General features: G+C 39.3%; 2 protein-coding genes across 3 annotated transcripts; both read right to left on the bottom strand.

Moving 5' to 3' along the window:
• Positions 1-82: 82 nt before the first annotated feature.
• arsk (arylsulfatase family, member K) lies at positions 83-5,811 on the bottom strand. The gene is made up of 8 exons (XM_063018307.1): positions 5,692-5,811; positions 5,448-5,577; positions 4,061-4,220; positions 3,648-3,930; positions 2,239-2,410; positions 1,916-2,140; positions 1,158-1,373; positions 83-984 (listed from the first exon to the last, which is right to left on the bottom strand). The coding sequence occupies exons 1-8, from the start codon at positions 5,809-5,811 to the stop codon at positions 704-706; spliced, it is 1,587 nt and encodes a 528-aa protein (XP_062874377.1). The 3' UTR covers positions 83-703.
• Positions 5,812-6,690: 879 nt separating this feature from the next.
• On the bottom strand, positions 6,691-20,413 carry nol6 (nucleolar protein 6 (RNA-associated)). Of its 2 annotated transcripts, XM_063018107.1 has the most exons (26): positions 20,296-20,413; positions 19,894-20,100; positions 18,899-19,015; positions 18,627-18,809; positions 18,317-18,485; positions 18,096-18,224; positions 17,846-18,009; positions 17,085-17,205; positions 16,925-16,983; positions 16,737-16,838; positions 15,658-15,773; positions 15,377-15,554; positions 14,953-15,075; positions 14,549-14,697; positions 14,389-14,464; positions 13,045-13,185; positions 12,827-12,944; positions 11,927-12,081; positions 11,133-11,296; positions 10,887-11,039; positions 9,438-9,535; positions 8,683-8,807; positions 8,508-8,597; positions 7,964-8,164; positions 7,730-7,831; positions 6,691-7,622 (listed from the first exon to the last, which is right to left on the bottom strand). In XM_063018107.1, the coding sequence occupies exons 1-26, from the start codon at positions 20,338-20,340 to the stop codon at positions 7,473-7,475; spliced, it is 3,435 nt and encodes a 1,144-aa protein (XP_062874177.1). In that variant the 5' UTR covers positions 20,341-20,413; the 3' UTR covers positions 6,691-7,472. The 2 variants fall into 2 exon arrangements, with proteins under 2 accessions (XP_062874177.1, XP_062874179.1); XM_063018109.1 differs by lacking the exons at positions 19,894-20,100; positions 20,296-20,413 and adding an exon at positions 19,108-19,151.
• Between the last annotated feature and the right edge of the window lie 231 nt (positions 20,414-20,644).

Below are 20,644 nucleotides of genomic sequence, written 5' to 3'. Positions count from 1 at the left end.
ATAACAGGATATCAGAATGTGTGTCAAGGAAAAAAGGTAATTTGGGGAGTCAGAAGCAAATGAGTTGATTCATCAAAGCTGGTAAAATCAGAACTTGTTTTAATGCTGAACAACATGAATCATGAATCAGTGTAGTGTACTCTCTGACCTGCACTTGACTTTGACCTATAATTAAGGGCCATAATCGTGCAATCAGCAGTGGTGTGAAGTAGTAATTGCCCTTGCTGTATTGACTTTATTATTGCAGAAGATTATTGAAAATGATTAAACAAAACATAATCCCCCAAAACCAGTTTTTTCATCCAGTTTTTCTTTTTTTCCCCCTTTTTGTTAAAAGGCACTTTTTGAACAGCATTATAATTACCAGTCAAATATGGCAGTGGCAATTTAACATTATGGATACTTAGATGCATTAGGATCTAGACAAGTCACTTTTATTATCACTTTTATCAGTCTTTTAAATCCAGTCTATAAAATAATTTAAAAAAACAATAAAATAATGTTTTAAACTTTTAAAAAAAAGTTTTAATAACAGTTCCTTATATGAAATATGCAATAACAGAAACAACTAAATTACTGGAAATGTGTATATTCGGCAAGCTATTTCGATATTTACTCCCAATCCCATCCGTAACAGACAAGAAATTTACAATAACATCAGCTGCATTTGCACTGCAAGTCTTTAGTCTTGAACTTGTGAAGTTCAAGGTCTCTTAAAAACTTTAAGCCAGTCCTCGATAGCTTTCTCATTATACTCTGTGTTCTTCTGCCAGTCGTTGTGCCAGCGCAGGTTGGCAATGACTTGTGTGTAATTGTTACCAAGGTTCTGCCTCCACTGCACAAACTGCTGCTTGTTGTATTGGCGGACGGTTTGGGTGACGCTGGGGTAATCCACCACTGAACGCAACAGTTTGTCCAGCCGCTGTGCCACATCAGGGTAATGGGATGCCACATTCTTTAGCTCAGCTTCATCCTTAGATAGATCTGATTGGCATATAAGAGAACAATGATAAAAACAATACAGTTACAATTACAATTTTTGTCAAATCACTTTAAAATATTAAATATTTAATTATTAACAGAATTAAAATATTAGAATCTTAAATGCATGAAATATAAGTTAAGTCCCTTTAACCACAATACACTCAGCAGCTCACCAAAGAGTTGAGATGGAATACTCAAACCATCTGAATATGCAATGTATTTCCACTGGTCCATTCTCAGCATGTAAGTGGAAGCATTAGCATTGCAGCCATGATATTCACTCAGTATCCAACCAGGATGTGAGTTGGACGAATTATTACTAGTCTGTGAGGCCAGAGGGACCAAAGAGGAACCACTTAATCCTTCTGGTTTTGGAACATCTGCAAAATCTGACACACACAAAATTATTATTATTAATAATTATTTTTTTTATTAAATGTTTAAAACAAGATATGATAATATAAGGCAGTGTAGCACTGTGTGCAGTCAGATAACAAATAGAACAGTTTCAAAGGGCATAATGTTTTCATAATGGGCAGTTGTAGCACAGAGATTAAGGAGCTGGACTAGTGATCAGAAGGTTGCCGGTTCAAGCCCCACCACCGCAAAGTTGCTGCTGTTCAGCCCTCTGAACAAGTCCCCTAACCCTTAATTGTTTGCAGTGTATTCAGCACAGTTGTAAGTACTGTAGCTTTGGATACACGTGTCTGCTAACTGGCGTAAATGTAAGTAATAACAGTGTAAAGCACTGTACAACACATGACTCCAAAATATCTAATGAGTGTTCAGATTTGTGACTGCATTTTATACTCACAAAAAAGAAAAGAAAAATGAGGTTAGCTTGTTCTCTAAATAATCCTACCAATAAAACTACTACAAATCTAATTTGTATAATACTGAATAACTATGACTGTTCTATGAATCTCCTCACCAAGTACTGAAGGATACAAGTCTACAAGCGAGACAGGAGAGCTGATCGTATGTCCTGGTTTAATCCCTGGCCCCACCATGAGCAAAGGAACGTGAGAGCTGCCCTCAAACATGGACATCTTATAAAACTGCCTGTGCTCCATGGCCAGATCTCCATGATCAGAGGTGAAAATCAAAACTGTGTTGTTTAATAAGCCTGTGTCTCTGAGAGCACCAATCACTTCACCTGCAACACAGTGATGTTATCAGATTCCTGTAAAACATATTATAATACACAGACAGATTCAATAAGTGTTAATGTGAAATCCAGTAAGCGCTACTTACCAAGCATGCTGTCTGTTTCAGCACACATGGCAAAATAAGAAGCTCGGATGTCTCTGATTTCCTCCTCGGAGAAATTGCCACTGCAGTTTTTGGTAAAAGTGGAATAATAATCCACTGGGTGCATCTCTGAAAACGGCAACCACTTTGGCAGGGAAACTTGCTCTAAAGAAACCTTCAGCAAGGTATTCACAAACATGAGAACAGTAGTACACAAACTTGTGCTGCCCATAGAATAAAGAGCAAATGTACACAGAACTACATAAATGTGTAAGACACAAGCATCTGTGAGCATTCGTTTACCTTTAAAAGTCACCTGATCAATCCATTTTTGGTGACACTGGGCACAAGGCAGGAATACACACATGACAATGTGCAAATCCATTACAGGGTGACATTCACCTACCCCTCACTCACACCTAGGCAATTTATTTACAACAGCCAGTCCACATTTTGTCATCTTTTTGGAACAGGGGGAACAAGAGTGCCAAAGGATGCAAAAAGATTATATGCCAAACCTCTCATATCAAGTGACAAATTTAATGCATCAAACCCCAGTACCAAGAATTCTGAGGCTATAAGTCCCCCACATTACCTGCTGTGCCACCAAGCTGCCCACTCTTTTAAACATAACATCTGAATTGTTGGAATAGGGCAGCAATACTGGACATTAAGCCCTGGCTTACTGTCAGCACTCCATTCATCAAAAAGTATCAAATAGTGTGACTACACTCAGCAAACCATTTCTTGACAACCCTCACTATGTAAACAGGGGCAATGTCATATTAAAATAGAAATACGTCCTCCCCAAACAGTTTCTAGCTCATAACTCTTAGGCCAATCTATTCAAAAAATCACCAGTACTAAACATTTCAGTTAGCATAATGCATTTTCAGAGGTATAAGACTAGACGAGGTATGCCTGTGGCTGCTGGTTAGCCTCAGAAACCATGTTCTTAAAATTTCTGACAAACAGGTTTGTGCTGACGTTGCTCCCAGATGCATCTACTGAGGAACTATGTTGCAATTGTGTAGCAAATGAGAACTAGGGGTTTTTATGTCGCACGTTTTAGCACTTAGTGGCTCAAATTTGTGAGCTTGTCTAGTTCTATGGTTGAGATAGTGTTACTTATACTGTATATGTTTCTACCTCACAATTACTGCAATAACACATGAAATCAAATATTTGACAATCTATGACAATGCCAGGTTAAAAGTGATTGAGCTTTTAGTGTCAATGTTTGTTTATAGACCTGTTAGCAGTGGGTGTGGCTGTTGTTAGCAGTGGGAGCGGCTAAATGAACTAGTCAAGGTCAAAATATACTGTCATTCTACCTTGCAACTTCATAGTGTGCAATCTGATACACTACCTCACATATCTACTTTAGTTAATACATTGCTTATTTTACCTGCCTTTTTGAGCCAGTAGGGTGAAGTGCGAAAGGTGGAGCCTCCAGCAGTGGAACCCAGACTCTCAGTTCGATATGGATGGGGCAGATTCAGTCCTACATACAAGGCAAATGGCTCTGAGAGAGATGTAGCCTTCTTTCTGATCCACTGCACGGCACTGTCTGTGGTGTTCCAGTCTTTGGACATAACCCTAACAGTGGATGCATCACCTATCAGGTCTGTTACAGGACGTCCCTCCTGTCTCAGTAGAAACGGTACCTCTCTCGTCCATGCCTCCACACGATTACTGGGCAGTGATGGATTTATGAAAAGAAATAAAATAATGAGCTACAAAATAGAAAACTTACAGAATGGGAATTTTAAACAATAATACAGATTTTATATTATTATTATTTATATAATATATTTCTAGTCACCTGACTGAGTGGCCTCCTGATGTGTAATCTAGTTTTCCCCTGCTGTGTGTGTGATACCCGGCTTTCTGCAGATGGTCCATCCATGTAGTGACATTGGGATCAAGACATTTGTAATTGTTCCAGGCTTGAGTTAAATGGACAAAACGCCCACTCCACATAGCTGCCAATGTACACAGATAGAAATCAGGTCAGCATAGAGCTGTTCTGTGATTTTGAAAGGAATCTGTAGGATGTGTACTTTAATGCACGACTTCAGGAAAATAAAACTGATTTTTTAATGTAATGTTTTACCCACTTTTGATTACATTTCCCACAGGACAGGTAATCACTGGTTATTACTGGTTAAGATTCATCAGTTCAAGTGTTTAATGTCAAACACAGTCATTGACAATTTTGATTCTCTAGTTCATCTCACTTGCATATCTTTGGACTCACTCACCTCACTCACTGTCTTAACCGCTTATCCAATTAGGGTTGCGGGGGTGGAGGGGCGGGGTTATGGGGCTGGAGCCTATCCCAGCTTTTCAATGGGCACAAGGCACACAGTAACACCCTGGACGAGGCGCCAGTCCATCGCAGGGCAGACACACACACACACACACACACACCAATTCACCTATAGGGCAATTCAGTGTCTCCAATTACCTTGACTGCATGTTTTTGGACTGTGGGAGGAAATCGGAGCTCCCGGAGGAAACCCACGCAGAAAGGACCCGGACCGCTCCACCTGGGGATCAAACCCAGGACCTTCTTGCTGTGAGGCGACAGTGCTACCCACTGAGCCACCGTGCCGCCCATGTCTTTAGACTGTGGGAGGAAACTGGAGCTCCTGGAGGAGACCCACACAAGGAGAACATGCAAACTCCACACAGATGGGTCCACCTGGGAATCAAATCCAGGACCTTCTTGCTGTGAGGCGACAGTGCTACCCTCCAAGCCAAACAAAAAGCTGTATAGACAGTCGCTTTGGGCCCCTAATAATGACAACCTCATAGTTACCAGACTTAAATGCAAAGCACCATGGACTGGATGGTTGCTTGTATACCTTCAAGATACAGTACCAACTACAGTACCAGGGCCAGTGATAGCTCAGTGGTTAAGGTACTGGACTAGTAAACAGAAGGTTGCCGGTTCAAGCCCCGCCACCACCAAGTTGCCACTGTTGGGTCCCTGAGCAAGGCCCTTAACCCTCAATTGCTCATTGTGTAAGTCGCTTTGGATAAAAAGCGTCTGCTAAATGCTGAAAATGTAAATGTACAGTAGACTGTATTAAAAAATGCCAAACCCAAACCATTGCATATTCCGAATTTTAGGCCAGTACCTGTTTTAAAACCAATACTTAAAAAAACAATAATTAGGCTGATGTAAAAAGTACTATAGTCTATACCTGCCCTTGAAGGACAGCATATAGGAGAGTTGGTGTATGAGTTGAAGAAAACAGCACCCATCTGTGTCATGTACTTAATATAAGGGAGCTGGACAACTTTATTTCCAGGGTGAAATGTTAATCTTCCATCCTGCAGAAAATATCAGACAAAAATATCAGTTTATTTTGCAGTCTGTGTGGTGCAGAACAGCATTCTACTGTTTTAGGGTACTACTAACTTACTTTATTATATAAAAGTACTTACAAAAGCATCTGACATAACCAGTACTATGTTTGGTCTTTGGTTTATTGGTTTGTTTAAATAAAAACATAGCGCTTGTAGTGGAAAACCAAGCAAAAACAAAATACGAAAACTATTCATCATTTTGCTAGCGTTAGCGTCAATGTTAGGGCTCAGTCTTAAACCGCTTACTTCCCTACTACATAGCACGCCTAAAGAATACCTACTGTTTGTGCTCTTGTAGGTAGAATACTATTTAGTACTGTAGTATGCGAATTGAGACGCAGCCTATGCGATGTCGGAAGTGGAAAAAAGGTGGTACACAAAATTCTGTAATCGCCGAAATGTGTGACTCTAAATGTTGCTGTTTCACAAAGGTATTAAACGTTATACTTCTACATAAACGCCAAAAGGAGAATGAAGACATCAGTATATTAGCTTGAGTTTTAATCTTAAAGTTAAGATATTAAGGCAAAAATTTAAAAATAAATAAAAAGTAAAACCAGTAAAGCTAGTAAAATACGAATTCCATAAAGTTGGAACAGTAGGAATAATGTAAATAAATTGTAACGTATTACCAGTTAACTTTTTTATATTCTATAATTTATTAATACATTTTGAACACTAATTATTGTAGTTTTAACATACTAGTTTAACAAAAACCCTTCAGCTCCTCAACAGTCATATACTGAGCTTCATGATGCGGCCCAGGTTTTCAGTGGGATTCCAGACTAGCTCTCACACTCTTAGTTTAAAGCCACACTGTTGCAACATGTACAGGGACATCCATAAAAAAAGGCATTGTCTAGATAGCAGCATAATTTGCTCCAAAATGTGTATGTACCCCTTAGCATATACCTATGAATTATTGCTTTATTGTCACAGGATTCCCCTCCTATGTGGTGCACTAAAGTTAGTACAACTGCATCAAGTTGCAGTTTACACATCAGTGGCTCTGGAAATGATACCCTCCATTTATAAATGAAGACATGGAAAAACACTGTACAAAACATCTGAAACTGCTGACGATATCTGACAGTATGTTTATTTCAAGAAACTAACAAGGATTAGGGGCAGCATTTGCCTCCACAGTTTTAATCCTTTGTGGAATACTGTTTGAGGATGTTGGTGCATTCTTCACAAAGAAAATCTATCAGTTCTTCAAAGGATAAAGAAGGGAGATGTTGACCTCCCCACCCTACAAAAAAGTCATTTTACATGAGAATAAAGAGCAACTGATAGACCCAAAGTTTTAATGTGATAAATGCCTAATTCATTATGGATACATCATAATTAAGAGCAGACTTTTTCCCATATGTTTGTCCAAATCTATGAAATATTATTAAAGTTGTTATTATAACATATATCTTGATGTGTTAGCTATAGTTACAAAATGTTTGTAAAAAAAAAAAATATTTTTGTTCTGACTTAATAAAACTCACAGTACATAGATTGTATCGATACTGGGTCATCACACACTGGAACAATGAGGTAGGTGGTGCCTCTTCAGAAAAAAATGGAGCCACTCTGCTCTTTTATGAGCATAAAACCCCCATTAAAACCCCCATAATGTAGCAGCACACAATCAGTACGGGGTACTGTTTACAACATATAAACTCTGAAAATGAACACATATTTGTCATTTGAAATATTTTTATAATTATAACAATCATCTTGTAATAAAAATGCACACATCATTTCCTTTCTCAAAATTGAAGACATGAATGCAAGAAATGTACATTAAATGTAATGTTACTTGCAAAATGAATTAACAAAATCTATGGCACACGGGTCATTTTCAGTTTTCATACAATCCATTTTTCAGTCCTTAGCTCCACTTTTTGGACCAGGCCATCTCCAATAATACGAAAATCCTGCACAATGGCCTCAACGTTGGGGAGAGTCATTGCCCCATTTTCAGTGACCTCCACTCGCCTGGCATTCATCAGAGAAGTCTTAAAAAAAAGATAGACAGAAGACCAGAATAAGAGGTATAATTCTTACATTGTCTTTGAATTGTACATTTCAGTGCTGCAGCAATTTAGAAAGAAGTGTAGCTAACCTTAAATGGTTGTGGCTGAAAAGCTTGGGGCTTCCACAGCACTGCAACTACAGTTCCTCCGTATGGGTCGTAGAAAAATAGAGCCAAATCCCCAAAGGCATCCTGAGAAAACATTACAAAACAGCAGTCACAAATAGAACAGTTCACTGCAACACCAGCTGCAAACAAATACTAACAATGATGGCCTAGAAAATGAAGAGAAAAAAAAAAAAAAGAAAGAAAAAAAAAACTCACCCTAAGCTCAGAAAGATACAGCTTCACTGGATCAAAATCGACGACGGGGAACGCCCCTCCTGCGTCTGGTACATCTCCATCAGAGATGCCGTAGCAGTTGATGGTAGAAGGAGCATCCACTGCTTTGTTAAACAGCGGGACCTGTTTGGGTCTGAGGTGGATCAGAACATCATAGGCCTCCAGTGGGGGTCGAAACACCACCTAAAACACAAAAAACCCAACACTTAACATAAAGAAGGCCCTACCTAATTCATGGCTGTGAAAATTGCCCCACGGGCCGCAAAATGAGCCTTTTCCTGTGTAGGCTGTGTCTGAGGGAGGTACGGCTGGACAGATATTGACTTTGTGTGTATCGAATTCGAAGGGGGTAGCATGGTTCTCCATACATGCTGAGAGACTGTATAAATCCTGTGTAATGATGTGGCCGGCAGCTTCACACTAGTTAAAGCAGGCTTGCAGGCACCCTCCTAGCATAGGTGCCGTGTGGCAGACAGAGATCACAAAGATAAAAGAGAAAAATAAAAGGTTAGTAGCACTAACTGACCCGGATGTCTTGTTTTTGGCTGGGGTTGAGGAGCTGGGCCTCCAGAACACGCAGACTTTCAGCTGCAACCGTCACAATACGCTGAAGCATCTACAGACAAAACACATCGTAAATCTAAACTGGTCAATATCTTAATTATGAGCTCTATCTGCTAAAGAAATAGACATTCACAAACCTGGACTGAAGGACAATCTTTGGTCCAAATAGAGACCTTCTTATCATTGGGTGTGGCGATAAATATTACAGGAAGAGTGTCCCTTGATTCTAAGAAGTGGTTTCTGATTTCAGTGTTGTCAGCAGCTACAGAGTAGAATAGAATGCCTTTATTTTTCATATATGTATATACAGGTGTACAGTACAACTGAATTCTTTCTTCGCATATCCCAGCTTGTTTGGAAGTTGGGGTCAGAGCACAGGGTCAGCCATTGTACGGTGGCCCTGGAGCAGAGAGGGTTAAGGGCCTTGCTCAAGAGCCCGACAGTGGCAGCATGGCAGAGCCAGGATTCGAACTCTCAATCTTTTTATTGATAGCCCAAAGCTCTACCCACTAGGGTACCACTGTCCCAGCATTATAACAAACTCCATAGTGCTTTTTTCTGTGGTCATGTATCTCCCAATTTGGCCATTTACAATTCCCATTGGGAAATTGGTGCCATTTAAACATCCCTCATCTGAGCAACGAGAGCCAGATCACCACACACGTGTCCAATTTCCAACTGCTTCTTATAATCTGCCAGTGTTGGGTTTCCCAAATAAGCATAAACATTCAGACATTCAGTAGTAGGAAATACTACAGCAATAAAAGTGAACCTATTACAATAATACACTTGTATACTACACACATCTATTGCTTTAAAGCTCATTTTTAAGTAAAGCACTTTTGATACGCTAGACAACAAGGGTATGAAACAACTTTTGAATGGAGCTGACCTGTTAATTTGCTGTTAAGGTTAATTACAAGTGGGTTGTTCTTCCAGTCAAAAGAGAAGAGCAGATGGAGGAAACGAAGGAGACCAACCTGAGGAGAGCTGAGGAAAAACAAAACACCCAAACATTCATGCTTTTACCAATCAAAGATAAGGACACATCTGCAGACAGCTGTCATGGGATTATTTAACAGGACAAAATGGATTACTACAACTAATGTCATTTGCTGATTACCATCATGTATGGATGCAAACTTCACACAGCGTATTTTAGGTGTCATTAAAAAGGTGTCATTAAAATCCTACATAATCAGTATGAATGGACATGATGAAGATTGCAAATGACATTTATAAGAGTCTATTTGAGGCTGTTTAGAAAGAAAAGTACTGTCTGTATTATCCTGCATAAACAATTATCAGAGGCTTAAGGTTGACCTTCAGTTGCATGCATGATAAGTGCATGTGTTATCAAGCCGAACATGGCTGAAAAACATTCCCATCTGAACAAATAATTATGTAATATTTCTAACAGGTTTCAGCAGATTCGTGTTCTTTGACTGTTGTTTACTAAAACTTGAGAAATGAAATGTTTACTATGGAAGCACTTCTGTAAGTCGCTCTGGATAAGAGTGTCTGCTAAATGCAGAAAATGTAAATGAAAATGTAAATGTAAAATTTTCTTCATACTTTCATCACATAACCTGGTTATGGATCTAACATTTACCCAGATACTGTACTAGATATCAACCCAGGTAATTGTTGGGTCTGCTTATCTAGCTAACATACCAAAATCATGCCAGTTCCTCCACTACAACATCAAAATCAGTTTTACCATTTATCGTAATGGAAACTGATCAGATTCTTGTCCAATCGCTTGTCCTCTCGAGGCTGGACTACTGCAGCTCCCTACTGGCAGGTGCTCCTACGTCCACTATTTAACTTTCGCAACTAGTTTTCCACCCTCCCAAACATTGCCACATCACCCCACTGCTGTGTTCACTTACTAGGGTCCAGTTGCTGACTGCATTCAGTTCAAAACAATAATGCTTGCCTACTAAGCCAAAAATTTACCAGCTTCAAACTACCTTAGAGAACTCTGTTCTGTACCATGCAACCGTCAAATCAAGTCTAGCTCGTCTTGATCCACCACTTAGAACCTAAGGATGCTATATGTCCCAGCTATATAGCACCCAGATAGTGGAATAAACTCCCTCTGTCCTCAAACTAACAGGCACTTATTAATATTTTTATAATATTTATAAAAAACCTATACTTTGGGTTTCAGCTGATTCGTGTTCCTAGATTTGTTGTGAATTTGTACTATGGTAAGTGTTTACTGTGCAAGTCGCTATGGATGAGAGCATCTGCAAAGTACCAAAAAATGTAAATGTTTTCTCTGCATTTGCATTTACAAACTAGGTGAATTGTGGATTTGAAAGAGTGAAAGTATTACCTGGGAGGAGTGAAGGGAGCAGGCTGTAAAAAGAGCGAAGCCACCAGCAGATCAGCTGCATCTTCTTTTATCTCTTCACTAAAGAGCTGAGCAGCCAACCAGCGTTTAGCTATACGACATACAGCGCCAAAGCACGGGTGCTGCTGCTGAAGACTGGTACACCAATCAGAAACAATCAGTCAGACAACACAGGTAGCACAACTGCAGCTAAACAAACAGGTGTGTGTATGTGTGCGTGTGTTTTACCCATGCAGGGTGCTGGTAAGAAAGGGTTTGTGCTGAGTTTCCATTTCCAGGGCCTGTGCTTCTGCATTGTCTCTCTGTATCAGCATGCCCTCTGTGGTCAAGCTCTCTCTCAGTACCTGTGGCTCTCTGTGGTACGCTACCTGGATGCGGAACGCTAGACCATCCTGAATAAGGACAACAAAAAGGCAGCATGTTTTGAAGAAGTGTCCATACCAAGAATGGCAAATTTATTTATTTGTCTATTAGGATTTTAACATCATGTTTTACACACTTTGGTTACATTCATGACAAAACAGGTAATTACTGGGTACACAAGTTTCATCAGTGCAAGTTTAACATCACACAGTCATGGACAATTTTGTATCTGCAATTCACCTGACTTGCACGTCTTTGGACTGTGGGAGGAAATCGAAGCTCCCGGAGGAAACCAACGCAGACATAGGGAGAACATGCAAACTCCACACAGAAAGGACCCAGACCGCTCTACCTGGGAATCAGATCCAGGACCTTCTTGCTGTGAGGTGACAGTGCTACCCACCGAGCCACCCCCAAGATTGGCAAAATGGATGTAAACAAGCCTGCTAGGACCTGCGCTTTTTCAGTTGTCTTTTTGGGCACGTTTATTTCCACCTTATTTGTAATAGTAAAAGTATTTATATCTTTATGTATAGAGGTCGGCACACTAATACAGCATTACCATTCTCCAATACAACTTACAATCACAGACAATTCTCACAACAATATATTTTAATAACTGAGAAAGCAAGGACAATGAGATAATTAATGTATATTACCTTCCACATATCCAGGTGTGTAGGAGTGGGCCGGCAGGTGTATCCATGCTGGCTTTTAAGCAACTCTCCGAGTCGGATGTGGAAGGCTGCTTTAATATGACGGATTGCCAAAGCGTCATTAGGCCACTTTCCACTTCCCTCCATGTGACAGATGACTAAAAATTGATGGTAAAACAGACAACAAAAGTAAAAAAAAAAAAAAAAAAACATACAACAGCAACTCTTACTGCCTTTTTCTCACAACACACACTTAAAACAATAACAGTGACCAGTGTGAAGTATTTATGGAGATCATTATAGTTATTTATTTATTAAGATTTTGTCATATTTTACACATTTTGGTTACATTCATGACAGAACAGGTAATTACTGGTTACACAAGATTCATGAATTCAAGTTTTAATGTCATGGACAATTTTGTATTTCCGATTCACCTGACTTTTTGTACTTTTTTCTGTCTTTGGACTGTGGGAGGAAACCGAAGCTCCTGGAGAAAACCCACACAGACATGGTAAGAACATGCAAACTCCACACAGAAAGGACCCGGACCGCTCCACCTAGGAATCGAACCCAGGACCTTCTTGCTGTAAGGCAACAGTGCTACCCACCAAGCCACCGTGGAGATCATTATAGTAATAACACAGTGCCACAGAATGCACCAAAACTCTTCTACTAGTGCAGAAAATCTATCGACTGCTTACTACAACACATATTTTTGTAGCGATTGTTGTCTCTTTTTGCTTTATAACTTTTAACCTGCCTCATTATTTTGTGATTTGGCTGTTTCTTTGACGAAAAAGGTGCATGTGAGAGTTACCTAACAGTAGTTCTTATATACCTATTATCTACCTCTCATGCCAACTCAGCTGAGAAGAAAATTAAATAAAAAAACTATGTTACCTTTGATGGGAGTGATGTAGCAAGGACATGGTTTGTCCGCACGCGGAACCAAGGCACGGCTAGTCTTCTCCCTCTCAAAAAATGAATAGATCAGCTTTACTGGGACGGGAGGGAACACCTATAAAAATAGAACATAAGTTAAAACACAGAAGGGGTAGGGACTGTCGCTGACAATTCAGTGTAAGGTAAAAATAGTGCAAAGTGTAGAAGTTGCTAACCTGGGTGTATCTGAGTGCAGGATGAGCTCCCTGCACTGATGTGATGGACAGAGGCAGACCTTCCAGCTGCCAGAGTTTTCGGCTCAGATCATCGTAACACTGCACCACCTTCAGATTCTCCTCCTCCCCTGTACTGCTTACCTAACAAACAGCAATATTCAGAATTGTAATAATTAACATATAGTGAGCTTGTGTGGTGTAATGGTAAGAGCCACACTACTGGGAAAAAGTAGTGCCTGAGCTATGGGTGTTCAAATCTCAGGCTAGGCTCTCAAATACTGAAGGTGCATATTTATACTGTATATTAATACATATAGCCTTTAGCAGACACTTTTATACAAAGAATGTTACAATTGCAACTGAATACAGAGCAAGCATTTGAGAATTAGGAATTGCACAGGTGCCACTTGGGCATGTTGGGGCTTGAACTAGACATCTGATCAATAGTCCATGTTCTGAACACTCAGCATTACATGAACCTAGTCATTAGGGGGACACAGTGCCCAAGCCCTGGATAAATCGGAGGGTTGTGACTTGTGTCAGAAAAAGCATCCAGCGTAAAAACTGTGTCAAATCAAATATGCAGATGAAGGATCTGCTTTGGTGACGCCTAACAAGAGCAGCCAAAATGAATCATTCATAATAACATTAACATCTACAGTTCTTTGCAATACAGTTATTATTTCAACAAACCATGTAATAGTGTCACAACATTGTTCTCATATTGTCATCCTAGCTCTTCATCGTCATTTTTTATTACTGTACTTCACTACTCTTAAGGTACAAATATTGTTTCTTTTACCCATAATTTTATTTATTTTCTCTTGATTATATTTAAAATATTACACTGTTCTCTCTGGTTGCATAAATTAATCTATTAAACCAACCAATCCAGCCACAAATTAATCATCCTATTCATCAACATTATTATCGTGCACCAAATAATTAATCCATCATCTACTGATCACCCAATTCATTAACCCAACCAGTAACTACCCATCTTTCCAGGTACCAATTAAATACCCATGCAATTAAACTCATCCATTTATCGACCAGCTAATTCAGCCATCTACAAAGAACTAAATTCCAGCCTTCAAACACAAAAGCAATACTTCCATTCATCTATTTAGAAACCAAACAAATGCTCATCTATTTATCTATTTAGCAACCAATGTATGTCAAATATATGGATTTCAACCATCTATCCACCAATCAATCCACATAGTCAATATGAATCTATTAAATCTTCATCATTTAACTAATTTACACCAACTCCTTCATCCTGCCTAACCCTTCCAAACAGTAACCGTTAATAACCGCATATGATTCACAATGAAGACATACTTCTTGATTAACTTTAATGATGTCGTCCACCTGTCCACCCACAAACCTCACACATGACTCTGGGATATCTGCATGACTAAAGAGAAAGAGAAAGAATGATTAGCAGGTAGAATTTGCTTTCAAAATCTTTCCTTTTAACATCATGAAAGTTTGGACGTACAGTTCCAGCAGGTGAGTGATGACCTCCCGTAAGATGTGTCTTCTCTGACATGTGGACTCTCCAGACCACAACACCGCTTCAGTGATCCCTCCATCCTGAAAGCGGCGCAGTTCTGAACGAGAGCCCCACAGTTGGCGAAACTCAGCGGCCTGCACAACAGCATGGTTAAGAGTTAGCTTCCGCCAAGTCTTTATTTAAACTAAAGATGCAAAATTTGCCAATTTTATTTAACTTATAGTCAACAGCAGTTGTTGGGAACAAATTTAAATGACATTTGTACATGACAGCATAAATAAACAACCAACTTATTTGTTAGTTAAGGGTTAACTGGTTAATCACTATCCTAATTTAAAATGCAGTGCAGAGGCAGTTACAAACTATACAAAGATTTAAACAAAAATCACCTGTGGGCTGTCGGCTGGTGGTCCTCTTTCTAGTACAGACAGAGCACGTTCATGGTTCAGTAGCAGGCCGAGGGACACGGGTGGCAGGTCTTTGTGTTTCGGGGGCTCACAATACACCGACCACTACAAAATTCAAAACAGTGCAAGTGCAAAACAGTGATTACTTTGAATGTTATTGAGAGGCACCAGGTAACAGTAAACATTGGATCTTTACGATTTTCCCTTCATCTGTTATCGTCAACCTTAGGCATGTTTTAGGGAGGTGAGAGGGAACCTGATTATCCAGAGGAAACCTGCACAGAATATGCTAAACCTCCCAAACAACAAACCAAAGCAAGATTTTGACCCTTTACTAGTGTGAATGAACCTAGAGTGGATATAGACTCTGAGAAATCGTAGGCATAATCTCCTAATTATCTCTTACCTCAGGGTCTGGTAGAAGTGAGTGAGTGAGAAGTTGGATTCTATCGCCGAGCCCTCGTTCCAGGAGCGACAAGATAAATGGAAGTACGGCAACAACGTAGTTTCCACTGTGGTCCATTAGACTGCTGAGCAGACTCAGCTTTTTACAGGCAGCCTGCATTTTCACCAATTCATTCAATCTAGAAAAGATGGACAGACAACCTTTATAATAAATACAATAACATTTAATGAAGCAGCAGTGTTGCTGTTTTTGTCACTTATAGGGCAATTTAAGTTACTCACTGATAGACATGGTCATATGTCCTGATCATAGGTTTTGGGGTCATAAGAAGAGCCTGGAATCCATCTAGAGTGGGGTCGTCCCAGAACTGGAGAGACAGCGTCGCCTCATGCTGGATCTGTTGACAGGTCACAATGCTTTAAATATTTGTTCTTTAGAACAATAAAAAAATTTCATTAAAATAGGATATACTCATTAAAATGTAAAATATAATGTATACCACAACAAACAATTAGCTCACCCTTCATGGGGTAACTAACTGAACTTCACTCTCACCCAAGTGTCCCTCTAAACGACCTCTAATTAAAATCATTAAACAAAGTGCTGGAATCTTCTACAAAACTGAGATACCAGACAAAATAAATATAGTACCAGGTGGTGCACCACAAAAATCAGAGTAAAAATAGATGATTGTTGATAGTTTTGATTTATGATAGTTCTTCAAAAAGTTTCCGCACTTTTTAAAACTCTATTTATTAAGAATTTTAAAAACAAATTACATCACTTTACTACAGTCACCTTTCAATGCATTTTTCTCAGCGTCGTACCAACTTTTTCTATGGCATCAGCAAAATATGTTTTTGGTTGAGCATGTAGGCACTGATGCACCGATGCTTTTAGATCATCATCACATGAAAATCTTCTTCCCCTTAAAGCTTCTTTGAGCATCCAAAAAGGTGGAAATCAGATGACGCTAAATCTGGACTATAAGCTCTTTCTCAGTCTCTCAGACACGACCAATTACTACTACTCCCGCCCCCACCATTTCCAACCAAAATATAAAAGTGCGGAAACTTTTTGAAGATCCCTTATATTTTGTTAGCTGCAGATTTTTGACATCAACATCTGCCTCATTTTATTAAGTGGTATAAGCATTTGTGCAACTAGAAAACAACATGTTTTTAGATGCGTTGGTAGACATTTAAGCACTGTTCTCAAAGAACCATCAGCTTTTCATGCAGGCACATACGTTGCACGTGTGTTTAATTAACTGTGAGAATTTTAATATTTTGATTCAACATTAAGTGCTGAAAGCTTTAAGAAGACTCCCACCTGTTTGAGAATGTTTAGTAATACTGACCTGTCTGTAGGTGAAAGCAGTCATGTCTGCACAGAGGTTAAGATGCCCAGATGGATCCACAAACACCACCTGGAAAGCGCTGTGGAACTCAGGCAGCGATGGCTGAGAATAAGAAAGACACAAAAACTAAGCACTAAGCTTAAAATATAAACAACAAATAAAAACAGCTAAGAATGTACAGTACTCACCGCCTTTGAATCTGGGTTTCTTGCCAATGTAATACCATTCTTAGTGAAGTCTGTGGATGCTATAAAAGAAGAAGAAAAAAAGGTTTCAAAAGTTGAAGTTGTCACAAAATGTTGTCAGGCTTTGAGTACAAGATGTCATTCAATAAAAAATGGCATTTACCTAGAAAATGCAGAGCATTTCTGAGCAGCTGGTATGCATTCATGGTTTTGCCTGCTTTATGTGTGGATAGAAGATACGCCAGCAGCATGGAGGCCAAGAATCCACCAAAACACCCAGTACCCTGAGAAATCACAAAGTAAGATGTGAATCATAGCCAAGGCCCTACCTAATTCATGGCCGAGAAAATTGCATCACAGACAGTGAAATGAGCCGTTTCCCATGTAATATGCAATTTGCTGCGAAATTCAAAATGTAAGGTTTGTGTTTAGCAATTTAACATTTTTGTAGCGCTCAAGTGCCTCATGTTTACTGGTTAATTTGCACTACGAGGCAGTCCTACCGCAATCGGTTAGTCAGAACAGTCTAAAACAGCTAAAAACATTACTCGAGTACCTGAGTTTGGAAAACTCCCAACCAATTCTGCAAAGGGGAAGGAGGGTGTCAAAACACAGGTGAAAAGCCTTGTACCATCGCTGGATGTTCTAGGTTAACATTCAACTATTAAAGTAGGCTGTGCTGTGTATTGTAGCTGCTGTGAAATGTGGCACTTTTCTTTAAAAAGCTGTGGTTTTTGTAAAACAAGATCCATGAAATTAAGCACAATTTTCCCATGAATTTAGTAAGAACCTGGTCATAACATTTAACAACTGGTCCCAAGTTCTGATAACGTACAAACACTTGAGCACCGTGACTCTTGGTTAACAAAAAGCAAAAGGCTTTTCATGTGAATGCAGCCCAAAACAGCAGCATGTTTTGTTTACCTGATCTAGATCCCTCTGTCTAAGCCACACTTTGAGCAGAGCTACGGCATCTCTAAACGCTGGACACTGACTGCTGTGTGCACTGAGGAACTGCAGGTGGGAACGAGGCAGGTGATCCCCCAGTACTGTATTGTTATAATGAGGTGTGGGAGGCTCACTGATTTCTGGGAAAAAAAACACAACATATAGTTAGTAAAATCAACTTGAAGATCTATAAAGTAACACGGGCAAAACACTCACTCAGAGGTACCTTGTTCAGAGTCATGGCCGGTAAACCAAGCCGTTCGGATGTTGTTCTTCTGAGGATGAAAGCGACTTGGTTTGAGGAAATCTGGAGGTGGGAGAGCGTGGATCCGCAATGTGATGCTGCCTTCCTTTCCTGCAAGAAACGGAATCAGAGTCATATATTTGTGCTGGTACTTTTATATTTTTTTAATAAATTTGCTGGCATCTTAAAGATGGAAAACATACCTGCGGGGAAAACAAGTAGGACTGGGCGCAGACGGTTGCCATGAAGGCAGGAAAAATGCAGTGTGCCCACTGATGGTGAGCTGACAATGTGCTGTGCCAGTCCAGCTAGGTATAAAGCACGCTTTCGAGAGTATCTCTGGTTTATGTCATCCATTGGGTGCAGGATACTCTGGGAGAGAAAAGCAAGGAAACTTCATTGAATGCTTAATAAACATTTTGTGTTTAATTACATTATTTACATTTCTTATAGATACTCAATCCATGGCCAAGGTATGTAGTCTTTTCTTAACTGAAAGGATCTGGAACTTACATGAGGAATGGTAACTGCTAGGTCAACCAAAACTCTGGGTTTGATGCAAGTGCCGAGTGGATAGCTACCAATCAGATCCACAGAGGCAGGGGGCTCCATGTGGAACTTCCCCTTAGTATCCTCAGGAACCATGATGAATGGCACATCAATTCCCGACTCAGATAACCAAGATACATCTGATAGCTGGGAAAGAGACCAACCGCATTTAAATAACAACATCAGGGCTGTCCAGAAGAAGCAACATGCTCTAAATTGGCAGAATAGGTACTAACCTCCACTATAGGAGTTTCAGGCACTGAGGAAAGAAGATCAGTGATTTCCTCCACAAAGGTGTCCACAAACTTCTTCTTGCGCTCACTTAGTGCCACCTCCTTTAACAGCTCCTCCATCTATCGTTCGAACCAAAAGAAACACGTTCATTTAGAATATATACTTATATAGAATAGAATATATACTTATATACAGCAGGTATTTTACTCACACAATTAATAGCCATTTTTGCCATTTATTTGTCCTCTTTTGTCCCAATTTAGTCTTTTCCAATTCCCTATTGCAATTCCTCTGCAATGCTGAAAGCCAGATACTTTGATGGGACGCTATATTCTTTGAAATAATGGTTAACCATGACCTGATTATCAATCTTTTTATTTAAAGAAATTGGCAAAATATGCATACGTAGCTTATATTATAAATATATGTTGGCATTTGTAATAAAGACAATTAATTGCTATGGTAAGAATAGCACACACTAATGAAGAACTGAACTGGACTTAGGTGTGACTTTTGTCATAGTGATATACTGTATAGTGGTAGCTAGCAGATATAGTGATGATGGTGGCCATCCATTGCATAATGTCAAATCCATAAGCTTAAATATAACTGCGTACATGTGGATTTGTGTGTATTAATATTTCTTAACAAAAAATTCCAAGCTCTGATCTTAAGGTAAGATTCTGCTGGCCATGTTATATTAATTAATTCTGGTGGATATGGATAGCATCTCCTATTTGATTAGCCTATTTAGTTTATCCTAAATATAGTTAATACTATTTTGCAATGTTTTGCTAGTTATAGACTTTATTTGCTTAAAAATAAGGAATTAGTAGTAAGAAACGTTGATATATTTAGCTGGATTTGTCATCAAGCAAAGCCCAAGATTCTGTCAACACAATTTAGTAATGTCTTTACTATTCTAGAGGGTCACTATAAGCTTGTCAGTTATAACCAGTTAACAAGTAGCTCTATGATAATAAATTATAGAACTGACCTGCATTTTGAGTAAACTGCAGTGGAACAGATTTTCAGCCTCTTTCAGCTGATTAAGCTCCTCCACTGTAGGAGCTTTATACAGATCTCCTTTGGACATTTTAAGTGGACGATTTCTATTGTCAGTGATTACATTTTTTTGAGATGCTCTAATTTCCTTTTCATTTTCATTCTCTTTTTCAAAATCAGAGGGGTTCCAAGCTTCCACCTATGAAACAAAACACATGATAAAATCATAAGCATCACAAACCATTAAGCACCAGGTATAAGCACAGTACTGTTTCTGACACCGATCAAGTTTATCAAGTTAATCAAAAATGTTATAAGAAAAGATGCTTTTTGACTTGGTTAATTACAGTCGGTACACATGCAAATTTATTATTAACAACTTTTTGTATCAAACCTCATTTTCCAGATCTTCATCTGATGGCGAGTTTTTCCTTTTCATTTTAACTTGAAAATTTTCAACAAACTGCAAAAAAAGAACAATTTATTAATTTACACCTTCAGCCACTGCAACGGATCAACACATGCAAATTCTCACATGGAGAACACGGGGCAAGCAAGCCCTACCGAATGTAGGTTGTAAACTCACTGTGATTGGTGAACCGGAGTTCATTGCCTCTTGCAATTCGTTAAAGATACTTAGTCCCGCCTTCCAGTCAAGTTTCTTTGAGGTTGCCAGAACTACACAAATCTCATTTGGCTCATGAAAGAATCCGAACGGCTCGATTCACAAACTGTTGGAGTCG

Source organism: Trichomycterus rosablanca, chromosome 21 (genome assembly GCF_030014385.1).
Source record: "Trichomycterus rosablanca isolate fTriRos1 chromosome 21, fTriRos1.hap1, whole genome shotgun sequence".
Taxonomy (NCBI): domain Eukaryota; kingdom Metazoa; phylum Chordata; class Actinopteri; order Siluriformes; family Trichomycteridae; genus Trichomycterus; species Trichomycterus rosablanca.
Note: the sequence above shows the minus strand (reverse complement) of the source record. Positions and strands in the feature narration are given on the sequence as shown.

What these genes read in the sequence shown, in the direction of transcription:
- arsk (XM_063018307.1), bottom strand. Translation starts at nt 5,811, where the DNA reads ATGATGAATAGTTTTCGTATTTTGTTTTTGCTTGGTTTTCCACTACAA. An exon ending in TGGTTATGTCAGATGCTTTT is followed by an intron (nt 5,578 to 5,691) that starts GTAAGTACTTTT and finishes TATTTTCTGCAG; the next exon opens with GATGGAAGATTAACATTTCA. An exon ending in ATGCTGTCCTTCAAGGGCAG is followed by an intron (nt 4,221 to 5,447) that starts GTATAGACTATA and finishes GTACATTGGCAG; the next exon opens with CTATGTGGAGTGGGCGTTTT.
- nol6 (XM_063018107.1), bottom strand. Translation starts at nt 20,340, where the DNA reads ATGAAAAGGAAAAACTCGCCATCAGATGAAGATCTGGAAAATGAG. An exon ending in CTTACCAGCACCCTGCATGG is followed by an intron (nt 11,040 to 11,132) that starts GTAAAACACACG and finishes TTGGTGTACCAG; the next exon opens with TCTTCAGCAGCAGCACCCGT. An exon ending in CCTTAACAGCAAATTAACAG is followed by an intron (nt 8,808 to 9,437) that starts GTCAGCTCCATT and finishes TCTACTCTGTAG; the next exon opens with CTGCTGACAACACTGAAATC.